The 18,941-nt window shown below is 42.6% G+C and overlaps 2 protein-coding genes across 4 annotated transcripts; both read right to left on the reverse strand.

The window, feature by feature from the left end:
- Nucleotides 1–23: 23 nt before the first annotated feature.
- Nucleotides 24–7,265, reverse strand: pik3r6b (phosphoinositide-3-kinase, regulatory subunit 6b). 3 transcript variants are annotated; one of them, XM_079177474.1, is made up of 19 exons: nucleotides 6,988–7,265; nucleotides 6,778–6,870; nucleotides 6,145–6,314; nucleotides 5,800–5,935; nucleotides 5,352–5,421; nucleotides 5,053–5,236; nucleotides 4,223–4,370; nucleotides 4,040–4,132; nucleotides 3,575–3,941; nucleotides 3,332–3,428; nucleotides 3,127–3,246; nucleotides 2,773–2,883; nucleotides 2,174–2,270; nucleotides 1,980–2,047; nucleotides 1,798–1,888; nucleotides 1,656–1,708; nucleotides 1,471–1,571; nucleotides 1,220–1,375; nucleotides 24–71 (listed from the first exon to the last, which is right to left on the reverse strand). In XM_079177474.1, the coding sequence occupies exons 1-18, from the start codon at nucleotides 7,001–7,003 to the stop codon at nucleotides 1,243–1,245; spliced, it is 2,148 nt and encodes a 715-aa protein (XP_079033600.1). In that variant the 5' UTR covers nucleotides 7,004–7,265; the 3' UTR covers nucleotides 24–71; nucleotides 1,220–1,242. The 3 variants fall into 3 exon arrangements, with proteins under 3 accessions (XP_079033600.1, XP_079033601.1, XP_079033599.1); XM_079177475.1 differs by lacking the exon at nucleotides 24–71 and having other exon boundaries at nucleotides 367–1,375; nucleotides 2,773–2,880; XM_079177473.1 differs by lacking the exon at nucleotides 24–71 and having other exon boundaries at nucleotides 367–1,375.
- A 139-nt stretch (nucleotides 7,266–7,404) lies between these two features.
- On the reverse strand, nucleotides 7,405–15,057 carry LOC306709009 (phosphoinositide 3-kinase regulatory subunit 5-like). The gene is made up of 17 exons (XM_079177016.1): nucleotides 14,864–15,057; nucleotides 13,546–13,646; nucleotides 13,370–13,438; nucleotides 13,156–13,294; nucleotides 12,788–12,857; nucleotides 12,117–12,294; nucleotides 11,861–12,032; nucleotides 11,699–11,767; nucleotides 10,766–11,595; nucleotides 9,888–10,013; nucleotides 9,312–9,437; nucleotides 9,121–9,214; nucleotides 8,943–9,019; nucleotides 8,760–8,853; nucleotides 8,590–8,672; nucleotides 8,341–8,459; nucleotides 7,405–7,956 (listed from the first exon to the last, which is right to left on the reverse strand). Exons 1-17 carry the CDS (start codon nucleotides 14,988–14,990, stop codon nucleotides 7,809–7,811), a joined length of 2,622 nt encoding a protein of 873 aa, XP_079033142.1. The 5' UTR covers nucleotides 14,991–15,057; the 3' UTR covers nucleotides 7,405–7,808.
- Between the last annotated feature and the right edge of the window lie 3,884 nt (nucleotides 15,058–18,941).

The raw sequence follows: 18,941 nt of genomic DNA on the forward strand, positions 1-18,941 counted from the left end.
CAACTGTGTGCAAGTTTACACCTGGCGAGCCAGTCGCGCGACCACAGCGCCCCCTAACGGTGCGGATGCCTCTGTGCACGAGAGAGAGAGAGAAAGAGAGTCAAAGAGACAGAGAGAGAGAGAGCGGGAGAGCACTGGATCAAAATCTAAAACAATATATATTATAAGGTTGAACTGCTGTGCACCTCATCTGAATTTAAAAAAAATAATAATTTTCTCACAAGTCAATAGCAAAGACATGCAGCGTGGTACTTTTCCAGGTGTGAGAGAAAAGAGCACGTTCATGTCAACAACTTTCCCATGTGCAAATAAAAGCCACTTATTCAGGAGACACAGGTTCAGTAGATGAATAGTTTATTTCCCACGTTTTCAAATTCAGCACACATCATGAATTCTCGTCACATCGTTTTCATCCTTATATGCGTTTCCTCATTTCAAACAGAGAACTTGTAACCGCACGTGTGATTTTAATGAACTCAGCAAAGTCATTCCCCTATTCACTACAGGCCGTGTAATAAAATAAAGGTAACACGAATAATACAGCTTCCAAACACACAGGCTTTAACAATGCAATGCATGCATGACTTCCAATGATTTAATCAGTGGTGGGTGAAGTATAAGTATAAAGATATTTTACTTGAGTAAAAGTACAGATGTGTTAACAGCTAAATATACTGTGCTGTGTATAGTGTATATTATTGAAATATTATGATTATACAGATGCATTTTTAATGTTCTCATGGTTTGAACGACTGTATGTCTTGGCTAGTTTAGTTTAGTGCATCGTGTTTTATCAACCGTATCATTTATTTTACAAGTAAAAACATAATCTGAAAAGTAACTATTTGTGAAATAAATGTAGTGGAGTAAAAGATAAGCACCCACCCTCTGGTTCCCCTTCAACTAAACACTGTTGGCTCTGTTGTCGTTGTTTGCACTGTTAGCGCTGTCAGCATCGTTAGCTGCTAGCCGCCGGCTCGGCTGTCGCCATGTTGAGAGCCGTGTGGAGGCAACAGATATGCTCTGGATTTTGTATTCAGCACCTTTAAGGGTGCGTTTTGTTCTACTATTACAACTAGTTACCATGATAAAGGAATTTAATTAAATAGAATACAAGAGCATTTACAAGAAGTATACAAACATTTGATAAACCTACATTTTGAAACACACTTTGGTGTTGATAGAGCATTATGTACAGCAGTACGCATTATCTGCACACCTGAAGTAGACAGCTCGCATCTCTCAGGGGGTCACACCAGTGAAGGTGTTGATTGGCAGGTACAGGACTTTGTCTAGATATTCACTGAACAGCAGCTCTTGCTCGGACCTGGACCCGATGCTGCATCCTGGTTTGAAGCACGGAGAAATGTCTACCCTGTGTAGAGGAATGAACATTACATTGTATCACTTTCAATTTGCAAGAGGTGCAGAGATAATGTAAAACAGAAATGCTGCGGCGTTGTAAGTGACCTTTGAACATCAGTGTATGTACTGCGGGAGTCCTTGTCCAGACACACGGAGAGGGTTCGATGCTGCAGCGCCTTGATGCTGATGTTCTGGGTTTGGATTGTCTATAATCAAAACAGAAAAGGTTGTAATTAAACATTGTAATAATATCTATATATATTCCTAAGAAAAAGTGATTAACTTCTTACTGTGTTGTTTCCTGGGTTCACACTGTGAAACTCGACAGTAAGGTGATCCTTGCCTTCACAGAGTGACAATGGATTAGATTATTCATTGCATTACTTTCATTGACATAAATCTGTGAGCTAAATATGAATGCAAAAGGTTAACCTGATGTTACAGCTGCCGGCTCTGATGTAATCACCACGCCACACGTCATGGGTGCTTCTCCCTTTACGACTTGTCGTTTGCTTAAAGAGATCTGTTGAGGATTTTCATATCCTGCTGTTACTATTTACTGCAAATACTAAATAGAAAGTATCCATAGTGGCTGATAATAGTTAGGAATGTACCTCTGTGTAACTGACTGAGATGACCGACCCAAAGACTGTCGACTTCTTTCGGCTTACACGGGGCTCCTCTGTCAAAGACATTTTGCATATAATTATAATTAAGCATATAATGTTTGCACAGTCATGGCAGTATCTATACACAGACACACACACACACACACATACACACACACACACATGCACAGAAAACATACTTGTGGAGTTTTTTTTAAGGTGTCTGAACTCTGGGATGTCGACCTCCAGGTGGGCCACAAACACCTCCCCCACCACATCACAGCTGGAGCGGGTCATCTAAACACATACTGGAGTTAGTCAAACCAGGAAGTGCATGTTCAGCATCAATAAATCAGTTGACAAAATCTACCAGAATCTACACTACTCAACCAATATTGGAAAAGGTATTAAAATAACTTTCTTAAAGCTGCATCAATTATTATTATTTGTAACGTAGTTTGGCCACTAGAGGGCAGTGGGAAAAAAAAGCTTAAAGAAAGACATTTACGTACGGGTATCACCTTTTAAAGATGTGTATAGTCTTGTGTCACGTAGCAACATTAGCATTCAGTTGGAGTCGTGTTTCTATTCCCCTGATGAAGGCAAGTTCAACATTCCCTCTCTTTTTAGCTCTGTTTTTGGTCTCCACCAAAGAAAATCTGTCTCTGTAGCAGTTAGTCGCTTACTTTGTGGATTTGAGAGAACCTGCAAATTCCTGATCGTTTATGTATTCTTTGTATCGTCTTCAACATTTTCCTACATTTTAATCCATAGCCTACACACGACAGCTGCACTGTACCTTAACCGAATAGAGCGGCAGGTTAACTGGCTGCGTCCCACAGCGGAGGTAGTAACACAGGGTGTCCAGCAGGAAGACGTTGGGCTCCGATGGCTCTCTGTGGACAGACTGCTGCAGTAGAGAGACATCACAGAAGGGAGACGGTATCAGATGAAGTCCCATAACCTCGGTCTGCCTCTTCGGGTTTAGCGCTAATGTTAGCATGCCAAAAAAAAAAAAACGACGCTAAGATGTCGAAGGTGGTAAACGTTATACCTGCTAAACATCTGCATGTTAGCAGTGATGTCGTGAGCATGTTAGATCACAGCTGTGCCTAAACAGAGTGGTTAGCATGGCTGTAGACTCTGTGGTTACCTTTCCAGCCAGTTTGGAGATTGCTGCTCCCAGACTGTTGATGTTGCTGTTGTACCATGGATCCACTCTTCCCAGTAAGGAGGAGAGAGACAATCTGCCTTCATTCTCACCTGGGCTATCCTAAGGGGAATAACAGGTGTTATATCGTCTTCTACATTTACACCAGTCAGTCAGTTATCGCTTTGAGTGACTCAGTGTGACTCACAGGTGAACTGAGCGAGGGCGCCGCATCAGTGACTGGGACGTAGTACAACCGCAGGTTCAGTTTCTTGGACAAAATAAGACATTTTGACTCTCTCTCTCTGTTGGGAAATACGTGGAAAACATTTATGGAAAGCTGGGTGCACTCATTCACACAAGTGCAAATGCAGAAAAGGTTTGAGGGACATTCACCACTTTGCTGTAACAATATTTAGAAGAGAGCGTTCATAACAAACCGGCTGCTCACCGAATCGAGTGAAAAGCCCTGGCAAGTCTTCCGAGCACACGGTCGTCCCCCAGTACCACCACCTGAGCTGTGTGACGCCTCCTGTCTTCGTTAAAAAGAGGAGAGCCTCCAGGAAACACGTCCATCTTCTCACTCATTAGGCTCAGTTTACGTGGCGTCTTCATGGTCTTAAAGGCCTTTCTCCGTGTGAATGATGGCGCAGGATTCATGGATGCAGGCCGCGCTGTGTCATCAAAGTTATTCTCTTTCAGATCTCTCTTTATCCCACTGTCCTCAGACCAAACTGAATCCCTTTTGTCCTTCTCTTCTTTATCAACAGTAGTTGAGTTAGAGCCGCAGCACATGGCGAAGTTTGCCAGCAGATTCCCTTTTGGAAAAAATATATATTTAGTGTACATTTGAACAGCAGCGACTGGATCCTTTATTGACAGAAAGTAGAAACTTGTGTTTGTCTGTTCGACTCACATAGATCCTCTTCGTCTTTCCACGAGTGGAAGTTGATCTTAGGATAAGGCATTGCGGTGCTGAACACAGAACTGTGATCGAGCTCGGTTTGTTCTGAGAAAACAGGGTGAGGGTTAACACGGCAAACCTGTCCCGATCTCTAATACCAATGTGTGCTCCAACAGCAGAGCAAATAATACACACCTTCTTTAGAGGCAGTCAAGATGTCTCTGTGTATGTTTTGTAGTCTGTTCACATAGTTTGCACGAGCACCTGCACCATGCTCCACACTCTTCTCCACGGCTAGAACCACTTCCTGGAAATACGTCTTCACCATATGTTCCCCTAAAGCCTAAATTACAGAAAAGACACATAGTCTGATTTAAAAAAAAACAATGGGAAATATTGATACAGATAAATATATGATTTTCTTATGTAGTTCAGTGAGACATTTTCCCCATGCAAGAGTCTACAGCCACGCTAGCGGTGAGACTGCACAGCAGTGCTTTGACATAAATGCTAACACTAGCATGGCAAAGTGCTCACAGTGACAATGCTAACATCCTAATGTTCAGCAGGTATAATGTTTACCATGTTCACTGTCTTAGTTTAGCGTGTTAGCATGCTTTTTGGCATTGCAGTAGCTTACTGCTAATTGACACTAAACACAAAGTGCAACTGAGGCTGAGTAAGCCAGGGGATCACTAAAGCCAATATGATCCATCCTCTGGGAACCATGAATGTCTTTACAAAGGTTTGTGCAAATCACGGAGACGTTGAGATATCTATCAAGATAAGTAAACGTTTTGACATGCTGGTGGTGTTAGATGAAATGTAAAGTAAGGGGATCACCAAAGTGTCCAGTTCATTCTTCTGGGGACCATGAATACACCATTTTAATGGCAGTTTGACTAATAGATGTTGAGATATGTCAGCTGATCAATCAAATGGCATTACCTACAACCACCACTTCTAGCATGGCTAAAAAAATATCCTTCTTACTTTGACCAAAACATCTTCATAAACTTGCTTACCTCCAGAGCCTGAGCCAACCTGGAGCTTTGGCAGGTCGTCCCCAGTCCCGTCTGCAGCACATGCAGCACCATATTTTTCTCCAAAGTTGACGTGTCCCTGAGAAAGCTGGACGCCTCCAAGTGTGTTCTCACTGCTGCTTCCAGTGGAGCAGAAAACACAGCTGGGTCAGCAAGCACAAACACCCTGGAGGAAGTCAGCAAACAGGGAAGGAACAGTTTTGATAAACAAAAAAAAAAGCCAGTTTAGCCAGTATTAAACTTTTGATAAAAGTTGATTGACATTCAAACAAGATACTCACTTTTCCTGCAAGATGAAATGCTCATTCTTCAAGTTTTGCTCTGCGGTGACTCTCCTGTGATATAAGGAGCCTGATGACGGAAGGATTCAAAAGAGTTTTTTATTTAGCATCATACTAAATCAGATGTGTTAATAGCTCAACACAAGCTGTGTGAATTCCCAACACACTAATGTGTCTATACAAGGACCACGCTTTTTGTGTTACTTTTAACACAACTGTGTTGAGAGTTTTAACAACTTAAGCGCGAGTAGAGTTGTTGTAGTAACGATGGGATTGGTCAATGGTTTAACAGATGGTGTGTGTGTCCAATGTGTGTCTGCTTGGTAATAACCTTCTTATATACAGTAGTAGGTAATAACACGAACATTGTGCCAGCCATCAACACATTTGTATTAAGAGTGATGTCTGTGGTCGTTTTCAGCTTTCTGTGTGCATTGATGCATGATACCTGGTGTGGTCATTTCCATCTTGATGCTCCTCAGAGTGCTCAGGGCCACAGCAGAGTAAGGAGACGGTAATATCAGCAGTTTCATCATGCACTCATACACCGTCTGGTAAACACTGGTAGGAATCAAGACACCTGACTGGAAAGGTAAGCACAGAAATATCAAAACAACAAGACAGAAAAAACTAATACTAATAATGCACAATCGTCTGTCTGTGCTGTTATACTCGTTCTGTCTTAATCTGCATATGTTTCCAACTGTAACAAGCTGTAACAAGCTCTTCACTGTTCAAGAGTTTCTATAAACAATACGTTGTTGTCATTTAGACGCACACAGGTGTGTCGTACCTGCATAACCACATAGTAGATTGTGTGCAGCACTGGAATGGTATGCGTGTAGGAACGCGTTTTATGAATCTGCATCAGCTTCTCCAGCTCTTTGACCAACACTCTGATCAATGAAACGCTGCAGGATGGATTAGCTTCCAGCTTCTTATGAAGACTCCATCGTATCAGACCTGCAGAGCGAGAGTAGTTTGCTTTATATTGTAGGATATGTAGTATATATATAGTTTACAGGTACTATTTAGCTACTTGGGGTGTTGATAATTTCTTCTTTTTTCACTCCATACATGTCTGTCAGTTCAATATGAAGCAACAACCAGCAGATGGTTAGCTTAGCTTAGCATAAACACCGGAAAAGAGAGGAAACAGCTGGCCAGACTCTGTCATAAAGTGTTTAATACTGAGCTTTAGTTTGTTACCTCCAGATTTGGCCGGATCAGCTGTTTCCACTTATTTCGAGTCTTTATGCTAAGCTAAGCTTAGCTAAGCTAATTGGCTGGTGACCGTACCTTTAAATTTACTGTAAAGACATAGGCTCATCTAAATAATTGTGTTTTAAATGGCCATCCATATTATTTGTTGCATTCAAACCTATTTGCCTTTAAGTGCCTCATATTCCCTCAGTTGTATAGCTACCTTTCTCCGCAGCGCTTTGGCCGCTCATCTCTTTCAGGAGATCCTGGACGGTTTTGTACACGCTGGACTCCACAGTGAAGGGAGCTACGCTAGCTAAAAATGAAGATCATACATGTTATTGTTTTAATAACCACAGTCTACTACTCCAAGTGTTAACCAGTTACACACAAGTTTGGCTCACAGTCATTTTGACAAAAAGAAAACACTTACTGGTACGGTCAACCATCACTCCGCTCTTCGGGATCTCAGGATAGCTGTGATTTCAGCACCGTGTGCAAAGATGGAACACTGAAAGAAAGTCTGCCGTATTCACCTTTTCAACAGATTTCAGTCTGTCACGCGCAAAGACTTGATCGCATTTGTCCCTGAAAAGCTCAACAATGTTTGAATTGTATCTGCAGCTCGATGAATGGACAAAACCCTAACGAGTTAAAGACACATTGAGTCACACAGTCTGAAGTAATCCATTGTAGCTTCTGTCTGTTTAAATGTTCTCCGCTGCTTTGAGGGAAGTTATCAATGGCATGTAGTTTTGACAGTGTGAGTGACTCATGAGGAAGTGTCTTAACCAGGAAAACAAAGAATAAACAGGAAAGACTGAAGTGTGATTTTATTACAGTTGTGTGATACAAACCTATTTTCAACATGTTCTCATCACTATCACTTCAAAATAAATAGATTATTTTACGACACTTTTTTTAAAAGTATTTGACTCTGTCATCAACAGAACGTACACAGTAGTAATCATGGAATTCGTTTTATGCTACTGACAGCAGATGATGGAAGATAAGAAAAAAAAAGCTTGAAAACATTCCTTTAAACAGTCACACACTCCTCCATCCATCAACATGTGGCACACCTTGACATCAGCTGATATATATATACATATGTAGGGTAATACATGTCACCCTTATTATAAGTTCTGTTTATTCTCTGCACCATGTTCACCATCTATTCGGTATGTCAAGTCTGCGTCCCGCGTTGCTTTGGTTCAAACATGCCTGGAGTCGTTCAGCGCGGTGCAAAGTGCGTCAGGGATACGAGGCCGAGAAAGAGGTGACGGGGAGGCAGAGCAGGGAGCAGTAGGACGGGTGCAGGGGCTGGACTTGGCCAGGTGAGGGCTTGTAGGACCTCCAGTCCGAACTGCTTCCTGGTTTACAGCACAGAGACACCTCACACCTGCAGAAGAGAAGAGACAGCGTCACTGCATGTGGGTCGGATAAGTGCATGCATGTGCTGTGATTCTTGACTTTAGGGGAAATGCAGTAACGGGAAGTTATTGAGTACATTCAAATGTGTATTATGTCACTTTATACATTTACTCCACTACATTTATTTGGATTGAAGGAAAGACAGCAGTGATGATGCCGATAATGTTAATGTCAACTCTGATAATGATTCCGGGACAGCTCGAGTCCTTACACAAATATCAAACTGTTGCTTTGAGTGGGAGTTTGAATTTAGGACATTCATTGTAAGGGGGTATCTTCACGTTGTCGTGTTGGTTCTTTTACTCAAGTAAAAGGTTTGATGATGTGATGCTCAGTGATGATGCTCTTGTACCTGGTGACACTTTGGATGAACTTCTTCTCATCCTGATCCAGACACACGGCGAACGTTGTCCCGTCCTCTCCACCGTCCACCTGCACCTTGTCCACCTTCACCTCTGATATGGAGATGTGCTGCCAGGGGGAGGGTGGGGAGGGTGGGGAGGGTGGGGAGGGAGGGGAGGGAGAGGAAGTGTGAGGAGATTGCGTTCCGAAGGGAGAGTGTGCATGAGATTATGTTTAATGTTTAATTTCAACCCTTCACCTGGTTGTAGCCCTTTTTCGACTTGGAGCTCTGCCTCTTCAGGACTTCTGTCATTGTCAGCTGCAGACTTTCTATTCTTGTATCTGGACAGACAAGATTCGACGTGCTTAGACGAAAAAGTAATCAATTGCCGGCACATAATTAAAACCTCGACTTTCCCTGTCACATACCTAGCTGCTCCGGTTTCCGGCAGGCTTTGTAAAGATTTATCGACGTGCAAACCACCTCCGTCTGGATCCACTGACTCCTCCCGCTAACAGCCACCTGTAGGCGGGTATAGACGAGACGTGTGTAAAAATAGCTCGTGCAGCGTTATTGTCTGTGTCCTGTGGGAGTCAAAGCAGGAAGCATACCTTGTTGTAGGCAACGCTGAGTGTTAAAGGGACAGCCTCCCGTTCTTCATCAATCCCAAACCTTTTGCTGGCAGAACCTACGAAAAGACACATTAGACTACACATCTGTGTGCGTGTGTGTGTGTGTGTGTGTGTGCGTGTGTCTTTATGCTGTTGTGTCTGTCAGAGTGTGACTCACCCATGGCCTTAACCGCTCTGGTTCCAGCAGTGTGCCCGAGCTCCAGAGAGTGAATAAACACTTCCCTTCTCTTCTCTCCTCCAGCCAGGGTCAACTGTGTCGGGGAAGAAAACAAAAATAAAAAAATCAGGTGTGTGTGTGTGTGTGTTTGTGTTTGTCTATGTGTGCGTGTGCGTGCTTGCTCTTCTCACCTCAGCCTGGTAGAGCTGCACCAGAACCGGCTGGTCTGCATGTCGACAGTAATAAAGCACCAGGTCAGCCAGCAGGGGGAGTCTCTCCACGCTGCTCACTGACTCATCGCCGTCCTTACAGGCAGTCTGGCTCACAGAGAACACACATGTGGTTTTCAGACAAGGTGAAGACAATCCTGAAGTGGTAAAATATCACCTTTGTGTGCGGTTAGATGGATGAAATAGGCTTTTTTAAATAATGAATCATCATGAGTCTAATCAAGTGTCTTTGGGCTAATAGAATACTAGTGTGTCTCTTGCTACAACAACAGAATAAGGTCAAGGACTTTCTTGTGTCAATCGTATTGTATTTAAACATAGATGTATTTTGGCATTGGAGACGAATCTTTGTTAAATTTGTCACCAACGTTCCAATTCAAGGGACTGTACGGAACGTATTCGGGCTAGTAGGGGGACTGAATCTCAAATTATTACAATAAACCTCACAGTGGTCCAAAAGCTGTTGTTAAGTCAGCTGCTCTCTTGACTCATTATGTGACGCATGGACCAGACAAAAGGTGCCTCTGTGGAAGGTACCTGACAAAGGACGTCAGACGACAGGCTGAGCAGACTGAGGACGTTCCGCTCGTACCAGGGGTCCATCATGCCCAACATCTGGGCTATGTCATTGGTGCTGTCCTCCAGCACACTGCCGTTAGACTCCTGTCAGAATGAAAGAATAAAAAGGTGCTAATTCCACAATTACGGAATAACGTGAATGAATGGCATTGGAGTTTCCTGTCGGCAGGTCTGTGAAAACGATGCGACGTTCAAATGGGGCTTTATTAAGAGTTGTTATTATTACTTATACTGTTAATTCTCTATTAAAAGACTGTAAGATTGGGTTTCCAGGTTGTGACAAATTTCTCTGGCTGGGGTTTTATGCTCCTCCAACAAAATAAACATTTAGTCTTTTTAGGTCTTCAGGTCATCAAATGGACTCTTCCAATGGACCAATTGACCTCTGACCTGCTGGCAAACGGCTGCAGAGTCTTTGTATTTGTTAAAAAACGTATTAACATTTGCAACATTTGTGCTGGATTGCTGGAACAACTTTTATTATTTACTTACTAAAATGCATATTACAAAATAACTCACTAACTGTGACCTGGTAACCTTTCTTATTACTGACTTATTGCAGCAGATATGATGGCTTACCCTTCATTAATGACTCTATTAATGACTCACCAGCCAGGGAATTCTTTCAATTTCTTGCAACCTAAATGTTGCTTTAATGAATGCTTTATAACTGACCTATACAACCTGATAAAGCCATTACAAAGGATGCTTTATTAGAAAGTTGTACTGCATCTATGAATGCATATAAATTGTGTATATATATATATATATATATATATATATATATATATGTACACACACATACAGGTGTAAGCGGCAGAGACAGATGTTCTCACCACAGAGGCAGCAGCTCTGGTTGAACTTCCTATCGGCCCTTCAGTTGGTGTGTGTCCTCCTCCTGTGCCTCCCGTAGTTCTCCTTTTGGTCGGAACAAAGTAAAACTGCAGCTTGCATGTCTTGGTGAGTCGGGGACATTTACTCTCTTTCTGCTGCAGGTCGCTGTACGCCCTGGCCAGCCTGCCCGCTTCTTTGTCACCTCCGAACACCACCACTTTGACCAGCGTGGGCGCCTCCGCCGCATCGAAGTCGTCGCAGCTCAGGATGGGCCTCCTGCGGACGCACATGTGCTTCCGGGGGGACAGGGGATCGTTGTCTAGAGGGTGGACCTGTCTGGACAGGGACCTGGAGTTTTTAAACTCTCTTTGAACGTCTTTGGTAAAATCAACACGGTGGCCCATGCTCTGGACCCGGCGGCAAATGCTTGGGCTGCGGGGGGCATTGAAAAACATGGAGATGCGCTCGACGCCTAGGATGGATCTGGACTTCTTTTTGGGTTTCTTTCTAAGCTTCGGTTGGCTATCCGGTCCTCCCGCTGTGTCCTCGTGCGTCGTGTCCACGCTGACGTCACTTTCCACGCCTGACGAGCCGGACGGCGTGGAGACCGCAGAACAGCTGGAGGAGAGAGAGTAGCCGGAGTCCCTCGAGGACGAGGATATGGTGGAGACCCGGTGGCTCTGGAACTCATGCTCCACTTTGTCTCCCTCCACCTCGTCTTCCTCATCCACACTGGTGTCGACGTTATCATCCTCATCCATTTCGGTTTTAAGGAAACAGTCCGGAGGCGAGTCCAGGTCGGACTCGCTGGCGAGAATGTCGTTCAGAACATCTGCATGAATGTAAAGGAGATGAGAGAGCAGAGAGGTTTTGTGCAGTTAAGGATAAATATCTGCTAAAAAATGCAGGAGAGTTGTTCAAAATGAACTAATTACCAAAGTTGTCGTTTTCCCAGGAGCATGTGTGACATTTGGGGAACGGCAGCATGAAAGTCTTAACAGCCCCTAATGAGAGGAGGTCACATTCAGGTTGAGGAAGCACTAACAATCTTGAAAGGATCACATTTATCCACCTCACGCTCACATTATCGGTCTTACCGGTATCCGTGCAGCCATTATTGAGCGCAGGAACAGCAAGGCTGTCTCTGAGCCTCTCCATGCTGAGCAGTAGAGCTTGTCTAGCTGTCCTGGGATCTGCCGCAGAGGCTGCCGTCTCCATGCAGTCGGTCACTGCCTCCGCGAGCTGCTCCAGCTCCTCGGGCCGCTTCGTCTGGAGGAACATCAGGCGGGTTTGTTTTAGGGAGAAACTAGAAAGACAGAATAAAGAGGAAGCGTGCATCCCAAGGTCGGTCACCTGCAGGGCAGCGTGGAGCGCCCGCTGGTCGCGGCTGGCGCCCAGAGCCGCCTGAAAGCAGTGCAGGATGAGGACGATGGTGGCGTCTCTGCTGGAGTGCTGGGTGCTGCTCAGCTGCTCCGAGACGGACTGGACCTCTGGAGGGACGTCCTCATCTGGGTTCACCAACAGCACCGTGCTAATAAGATACACACACACACACATACACCGTCACATACAAGGAGATCTCATTCAAGATTCTAATGTTAACTCCTAAAAAAAAAGCTGAAGTGTTAAAGAGTTCACCCAAAAATACATTCCTCTCGCCTTTAGTGCTATTTATCGATCTAGATAGGTTTGGTGCGAGTTGCCTGGTATTGGAGATATCGGACTTCTCTCCAATATAATGGGACTTTATGACACTCAGCTTGTGTGAAAATACAACGGAAGCTCACAGTTAGGTGTGTGGATTATCTTGGGTAAACGGGTTCAGGATTTCTGGAAAGAGACATTGCTGTTGAGTTTTTCAAATGTTTTTTTGTTTGTTTGCAAAAATAGAAGAATACCATCTAGTCCCATTATATAGGAGTATATCCCATTGCATACGGACAATATCCCCAAAACTAGGCAACTCACATCAAAACAATCCATATTTAGCTTATTGTAATAGCTGTCAATAGCGCTGAACTTACACGGTTTTGGAGCAGTGAATCTCAGGGGAAATACCCTGCTCGGTCCGAACCAGTCTTTGAAATGAAATTCCTAAAACAAAAGAACAACAGCGGTATTTAGTATTAGTTAGTGGGTAAACACTGACCCCTTATGATCACACTGATAGATGAAGAATGCCCCCAAATGTACCAACACAGCCCTGTCAGACGTACCACCTCATCTACGCCGCCATGACATGTTATGAAGGTGACTGACTGTATACATGCAAACACCTTTAACGTAGAAGCATCCCTGGTGGGAAACCACTGGTTTAAACTTTCGTTACTGGACAGAAAACAGCGAGGTGACGTTGGGCCCATTTCATTTGCATTAAGAGCGTCAGCGCTACCTGGTGCTCTGAGCTCCTTCTGGATGATTTTCAGCAGGCGTTTACTGGCAGAGCTGCAAGGCTCCGGCCAGGCCAGGAAACTGTGGAACAACAGGTAGGCCTCCTGCAGCACGCCGCAGTCCAGAGCCACATGAGGAGCCTGGGGAGAAACCAGAAGTAAACAGTAACAAACGTGTGCTTCTTTCTCTGCTGGTTACAAATGACACCCACTCACTTTGAGGAGGGTGGAAGAGAACAGGAGCGTGAGGGGCACCACCAGTTCATACCGACACTGCTCGAGCACCTGTAAAAAAAGATAGGAAAAGAAATCACGAGCTAAAAAAAACGCCGTCACTCCTCGTTTCCCACTGAACATCTTTGGAAGAATTATGTTGTTTTTCAGCTCTTGACCTCCGTTGTTTTCCTCAGTATTTTCTGTAGAAGGATGAGGAAGTTGTGGGGATCTCTCTTCACTAGTTCCTCCAAACACCAGCGGTTTATGCACAGCCCAGCTGATCAGAAAGACAGAAACACGCAAGGCTTATTTCTCCTTTTAGGTTTTATCCTGACAACAGGCTGTTTAGATGCAAATGTCCTTGACTTCAGAGAAGGAAAACAAAATGATTACGCCACTGTCCCCTTGTTGCCAAAGGTCTGAATGAAGTCTTTCAACATGATACTCCTCCATACTGTCTGTCACTCCTCGTTCTGTGTGTCACCACTTTCAATTCCCGTTTGTCTCTATAAGGACAGTGTGTTCCGTTTGCCAGGTGCGTGTTGTACAGATTTAAGACGAGAAACTACAGGCAAAAACATTTGTTTTCATGCACTATTTTGCTTCTGTAACATGTCTTCTTTCAGACTAATAGAAAGAAAACATTCAAAATACACATTGACATGTTTTTCTCTACACTTTGTCTATTTGCGTTTGTAGATTTATCCTAAATTCACCAAACGTTATTATTAGATAACGCCCCATTTGCATATTTTACATGACATTTCAGAAAACTTGTACTACAAAAAATGATTGTCTTAATGTAAGTAATCAACTGGGGAAGTTTCACGGTGATATCTATGAGTTTAATGTTTTTACACGATTCACCGGTAGCGTCATACATTACATGATGAGTTGTTTCTCCGACTCAGAGCCAGAAAATCTCCGCTTCAGCAGCACAAACGTACACCAAACTTTCCAGTTTCACTCCTCTCTATATTATGAAGGTTTTCACAAGGGGGGGTATGTTATAGAACATTATCAACGTAAAAACAATGCAAACTTTTTTTATATTATAGCTGTTAAGCGTATTTTATGATTTATGGAGTGATACAAAGAGACACCAAAGACTCACCTCAGTTCAAACCTTTGAGTCGAACATGTCAACAAAACAAAACAACAGTTTTGATCCTGTCTTGACCCAATTTATACATTTCTGTTCTGGAAACGTATGCAAATTAGCACATATCGAATAAGATAATGCATCGTTTAGGTGATTGAAACTACATTTTCAGAAAACTAGCTTGTCTTAAAGCAAGTAATCAACTGGGGAAGTTTAAAGGTGATATTAGTTCAGGTTTTTACACTATTCATGTACAAATTGGATTTAACATATCTGTACTTCTTGCCTGCTGTATGTTTCTGATGTGAATTGAGGACCCAAGTCAAGTCTCATTTCCAGCACTGAGTTGGTTTTGCGTTGCCCCTAAAGGCAGGTATGGGATTGGGTCTCACCGTTCCAGAGTTGTTTGTCAGGAGTGTTGAGGCCCAGGCCACTGAGGCAGCGCTCAAGGACATGCTGGATGCGATCCTCCGTGCACGAGCTCTGCTCCATTTTCGGCATCATCTTCTGCAGAGGCATCGCAACATCCACAGGAAAACACAGGAGATTTAACCGGCAGGGAAGTCCCAGAATAAAAACAAGAATCACACCGTATTATTGTGTTCCGGTAAACCAATATATTGTGTCTCTTAATTAGTCCAAACTTCCTGTTACTGTCTGTTGCCAACTCTTTATAATCATGATTGTTCCTCCCCGGAGACAACCAAACAGAGTTGCAAACACAAATGTCCACAGCAGAGACGTGAGGACATGAAATACAGCGTGCCACTTCCTACTGAAACCGGTGAGTCACAGACTGTGTGAGCGGACCGGAGATGAGCTGGTCGAAAACAGCAGCCACAACTTCTTCTTCTTCTTCTTCTCTATTCCTACTTCATTCTTAAAATCAGCTGCTGAAAAACCCACATTCCATATGACTCAAGGCGGGCTGGAAAGGACAACTTCCCATTTCATCCTTATTCCTCTTGTAAACGAGCAAAGACACAAGTGTGGGTGTTTCATAGTAAAGTCTGTAAATGTCAGTCAAAGACACACATTTTGGGAAATTTGCCTACTACAAATCAAATGACAACTGTGGTTAGGGTTCATACGCATTTGATGACAAACAACTAAAACCACACTGACCACACGAAGAAACAATAACATCTCATTGAGGCGAGGCCTGTTTCAATTCATGTTGTGATGTTGTGTGATGTAAAGAGGGAAAAATAAATAAGACTGCAATGAGATTTCCCTGTTGGTGAGAAAAAAAAATATTTTCCTCATAAGTATATTCGGCTGCCAGGATGTGGATGTGCATACGGAAGCTGCAATTGTGCCCAGCTGTGGAAAGATGTGTCGCTGTGACCAGTGTTGAATAATGTGTGTAGTGACACAACTGGAAAACTGGGGGTCACCTGCGCCCGTCAAAACAGGAAAAGGCCTTCCGGGAAGTACTGATGCAACGTTAAGAAGGGACAGAGGGAGAAACTGCATCTTGACTAGTTGACATTTATTCAATGAAGAGTGTGTGCACTGTATTGTAGAGCAGTGGTGACCCTTTAAATTGATTTTAAACTGGGTTATTAAACACTAATAACTAAATTAAAGTGGGCATTGTTACAATTTAACTGTCAGTGGTGGGTTGGTTTGGTCAAGTTTAGCATTTGTAAGAATGTTTCAACCATTTATCCACTACTTTAAGCTAATTATTTTAAAGGTTTATCCATTAATTTTAGCTAACTATTTCAACTGATTATCCATAGGCTAACTGCTTCAACAGTTTTATTTATTACTTCAGGCTAACTATTTTAACTGTTTGGCCAAAGCTTAAGGCTAGCCTAACTGTTTGAACAGTTTTATCCATTACTTTTAGCTCTCTTTTTACCTGTTTCAACAGTTTTAGCTAGTTTTAGCTTTTAGGCTAACTGTTTCGACAACTTTATCCATTACTACAAGCTAGCAATTTAAACCGTTCCTACAGTACTTTTAGCCATATATTTCAGCTATTTAATGTTGTCCATTCATTTTAGCTAACTATTTCAACTGTTTATTCATTACTTTGAGCTAACAATTTGAAAAGTTTAGCTAGTTAGCTAATTCCTAGTTTTTGCGCGCTGTCAAAACATGTAACATTAGAGCTCAGCAGCTCCAGCTGACTCATATGTGGATATTTTTTCACCATATTTGTTGTATTTGAAACTACCGAAGTAACTTAACTTCACCTTGTAGTAGAGTAGTATACAAAAAACACTAGCTGGGGTTATCTAATAACAGGATATAAGTGATATTCAGCCAAGGTTTTTGTGACAGTCTAACAGTAAAATAAGTTCAAGCTTGTGAACTGCAAAGCATGACATGATTATATTCACATACTGCATATTAAAGCATGAGGACACGCGTATTTGCAGTAGGAGCACAGACAGCAGCTCTGTACTCTAGGGTTCCTTGCATATCCAGCTTTTGTAAGCAGGTCAATTCAATCAATTGTCTACTGAGGAAGCAGGTGTTACCCCATTGTATGTTGTCAGGCTATATTGTTCAGCCATGCAAAGCCTATACTGCCACAATACAAACTCTCATCTCTCATTGGTTTTCTTAAAACAATAAGATTATTTAAATGTCAGTGTTGCTTTAATTTCACAAGTGGAGGGAGGATAATCTTTAAAATATGTAGCCGAACAAACTGTATGTAATTCTGAATGCACCTTTAACAGCCTTCAGCGGCTTTTAAAAGAAGGGGAACAGGAAATCTGCAGAGCTTGAATAACTTTGCAGTTAGATGTGATGGAAGTTGTGCAACAAGGCTTGTACTAGAAAGAGAGAAAATGCTCAAAATACGGCCAACCTGAGGCAAGCATGGATGAGACATGCGATACAGATACATGGAACGTACTGTAAACATGTTCAGGCACAAAAAGAGATTGAAAATGATGAAGTTCGAGCCATAAATCTTACCTATCTGCAGTTATCAGCGTCCTAGATCAATCCTAGATCAACACACCAGCAGCAGAGGGGAAACAATTCAGAGACCACATCCTCCTGCGTTGGTGCTTCTAAAAAATAGACCCTCCGACTGCAGAGTCAGAGAGCATGTGCTGCAAAACAGGAACTGAATGAGTCTCTTAGGCTGCGGTGGTTAAAATACTATCAGCCAATCTACTAATGCCAATCTCCTCTAGCAGATCCGAGAGACAGCAGCGACGTTAGGCTGCAGTGATGAACAGCGCGAGGGCAGCAGGTTGGATCTGCGCCTGCCCAACTGCATCCTGGGACTTTGAGTTTTTTTTACTGTATTTATACAGTTTTATAATTATTACTGATAGGTCTGATCAAGTCTATATATATATATATATATATATATATATATATATATATATATATATATATATATATTTACTTAATCTCTCTCTCTCTCTCGCTCTCAATTTCGTTTCCAATACAGACTTGTTGTATTACAATCAGCAGAGACGGGTTGTCTCATTACAACTCATAGCTGTACGGAATGGTAATAGAGCACTGAAAGGTAAAATAAAAATAACTAGTGTAAATCAAATAAAAAATATATTATATGTAAGAGAAAATAATTAATATTTCTCTCTTTCTGTCTTGGCCAATCACACGCACGCACGCACGCACGCACTCACACGCACGCGTCGCTGAATGCCATGGCAACAACGAGGTTACTTAAGGCCTCAGAACTTTCTGATCGCTCACTTTACACTTGGACTTCAATACAAGCAGATCAACTTTTGAGCGGAACACCTCTTGAGCTGAACACACTTGTGAATCCAAACTGTGGAGAGCCAACTCTTTAAGTTTTTAACTTCTTGAGAAAAGCTACTTTTTACGAAACTTGTTGGAGAACTAAACTACTGGATCATCGCGGGCAACAGAAGAGTCTGAACGTGGACCTCGGTCTCGGCTGAAGGAGGAGGAGGAGGAGCACCTGCTGAGGAAAATGGCCCGTGGGGATTACTGGGAAGGTAAGACAACGTTCAGAGATGGGCAGTATTTCTATTACTTGTATTTGAAATACGTATTTCAATTACTTTTGAGTATTTTGTAATTTGTATTTGATAGGGCCGATTAAAAATCTAATGTAATTTGTAACAAAATACTTTAGAGTGGAGTAATTTTGTATTTAAAATACTCAAAATACTTTCTCCACGAAACAGTTCACGAGTTCAGTCTTCAGATCTTCAAGTTCAACGGATTATCTGTCAAGTTAAATATTGTATCTGAGTGTGACAGATGTCAACTAGCTTGATGTATAACTTATGTCTGGGTCTGGCTACATAGCCTATTGTATATACATGGTGATAGTTATAATATCAAGCTAGCGATCGATGCTAACATGCTAATGACGCTAGCATGCTGTGTAGGCTAGTGCATAGCCAGTGTTTAGCAAGTTAGCTTATCAGTCGAGTAGCTAGCTAAAGGAAGAGGGAGATTGGGAGCTTATATGTCATATGTGATGAATATTTTCTT

Source organism: Pholis gunnellus (assembly GCF_910591455.1).
Source record: "Pholis gunnellus genome assembly, chromosome: 17".
In the NCBI taxonomy this organism is placed as follows: domain Eukaryota; kingdom Metazoa; phylum Chordata; class Actinopteri; order Perciformes; family Pholidae; genus Pholis; species Pholis gunnellus.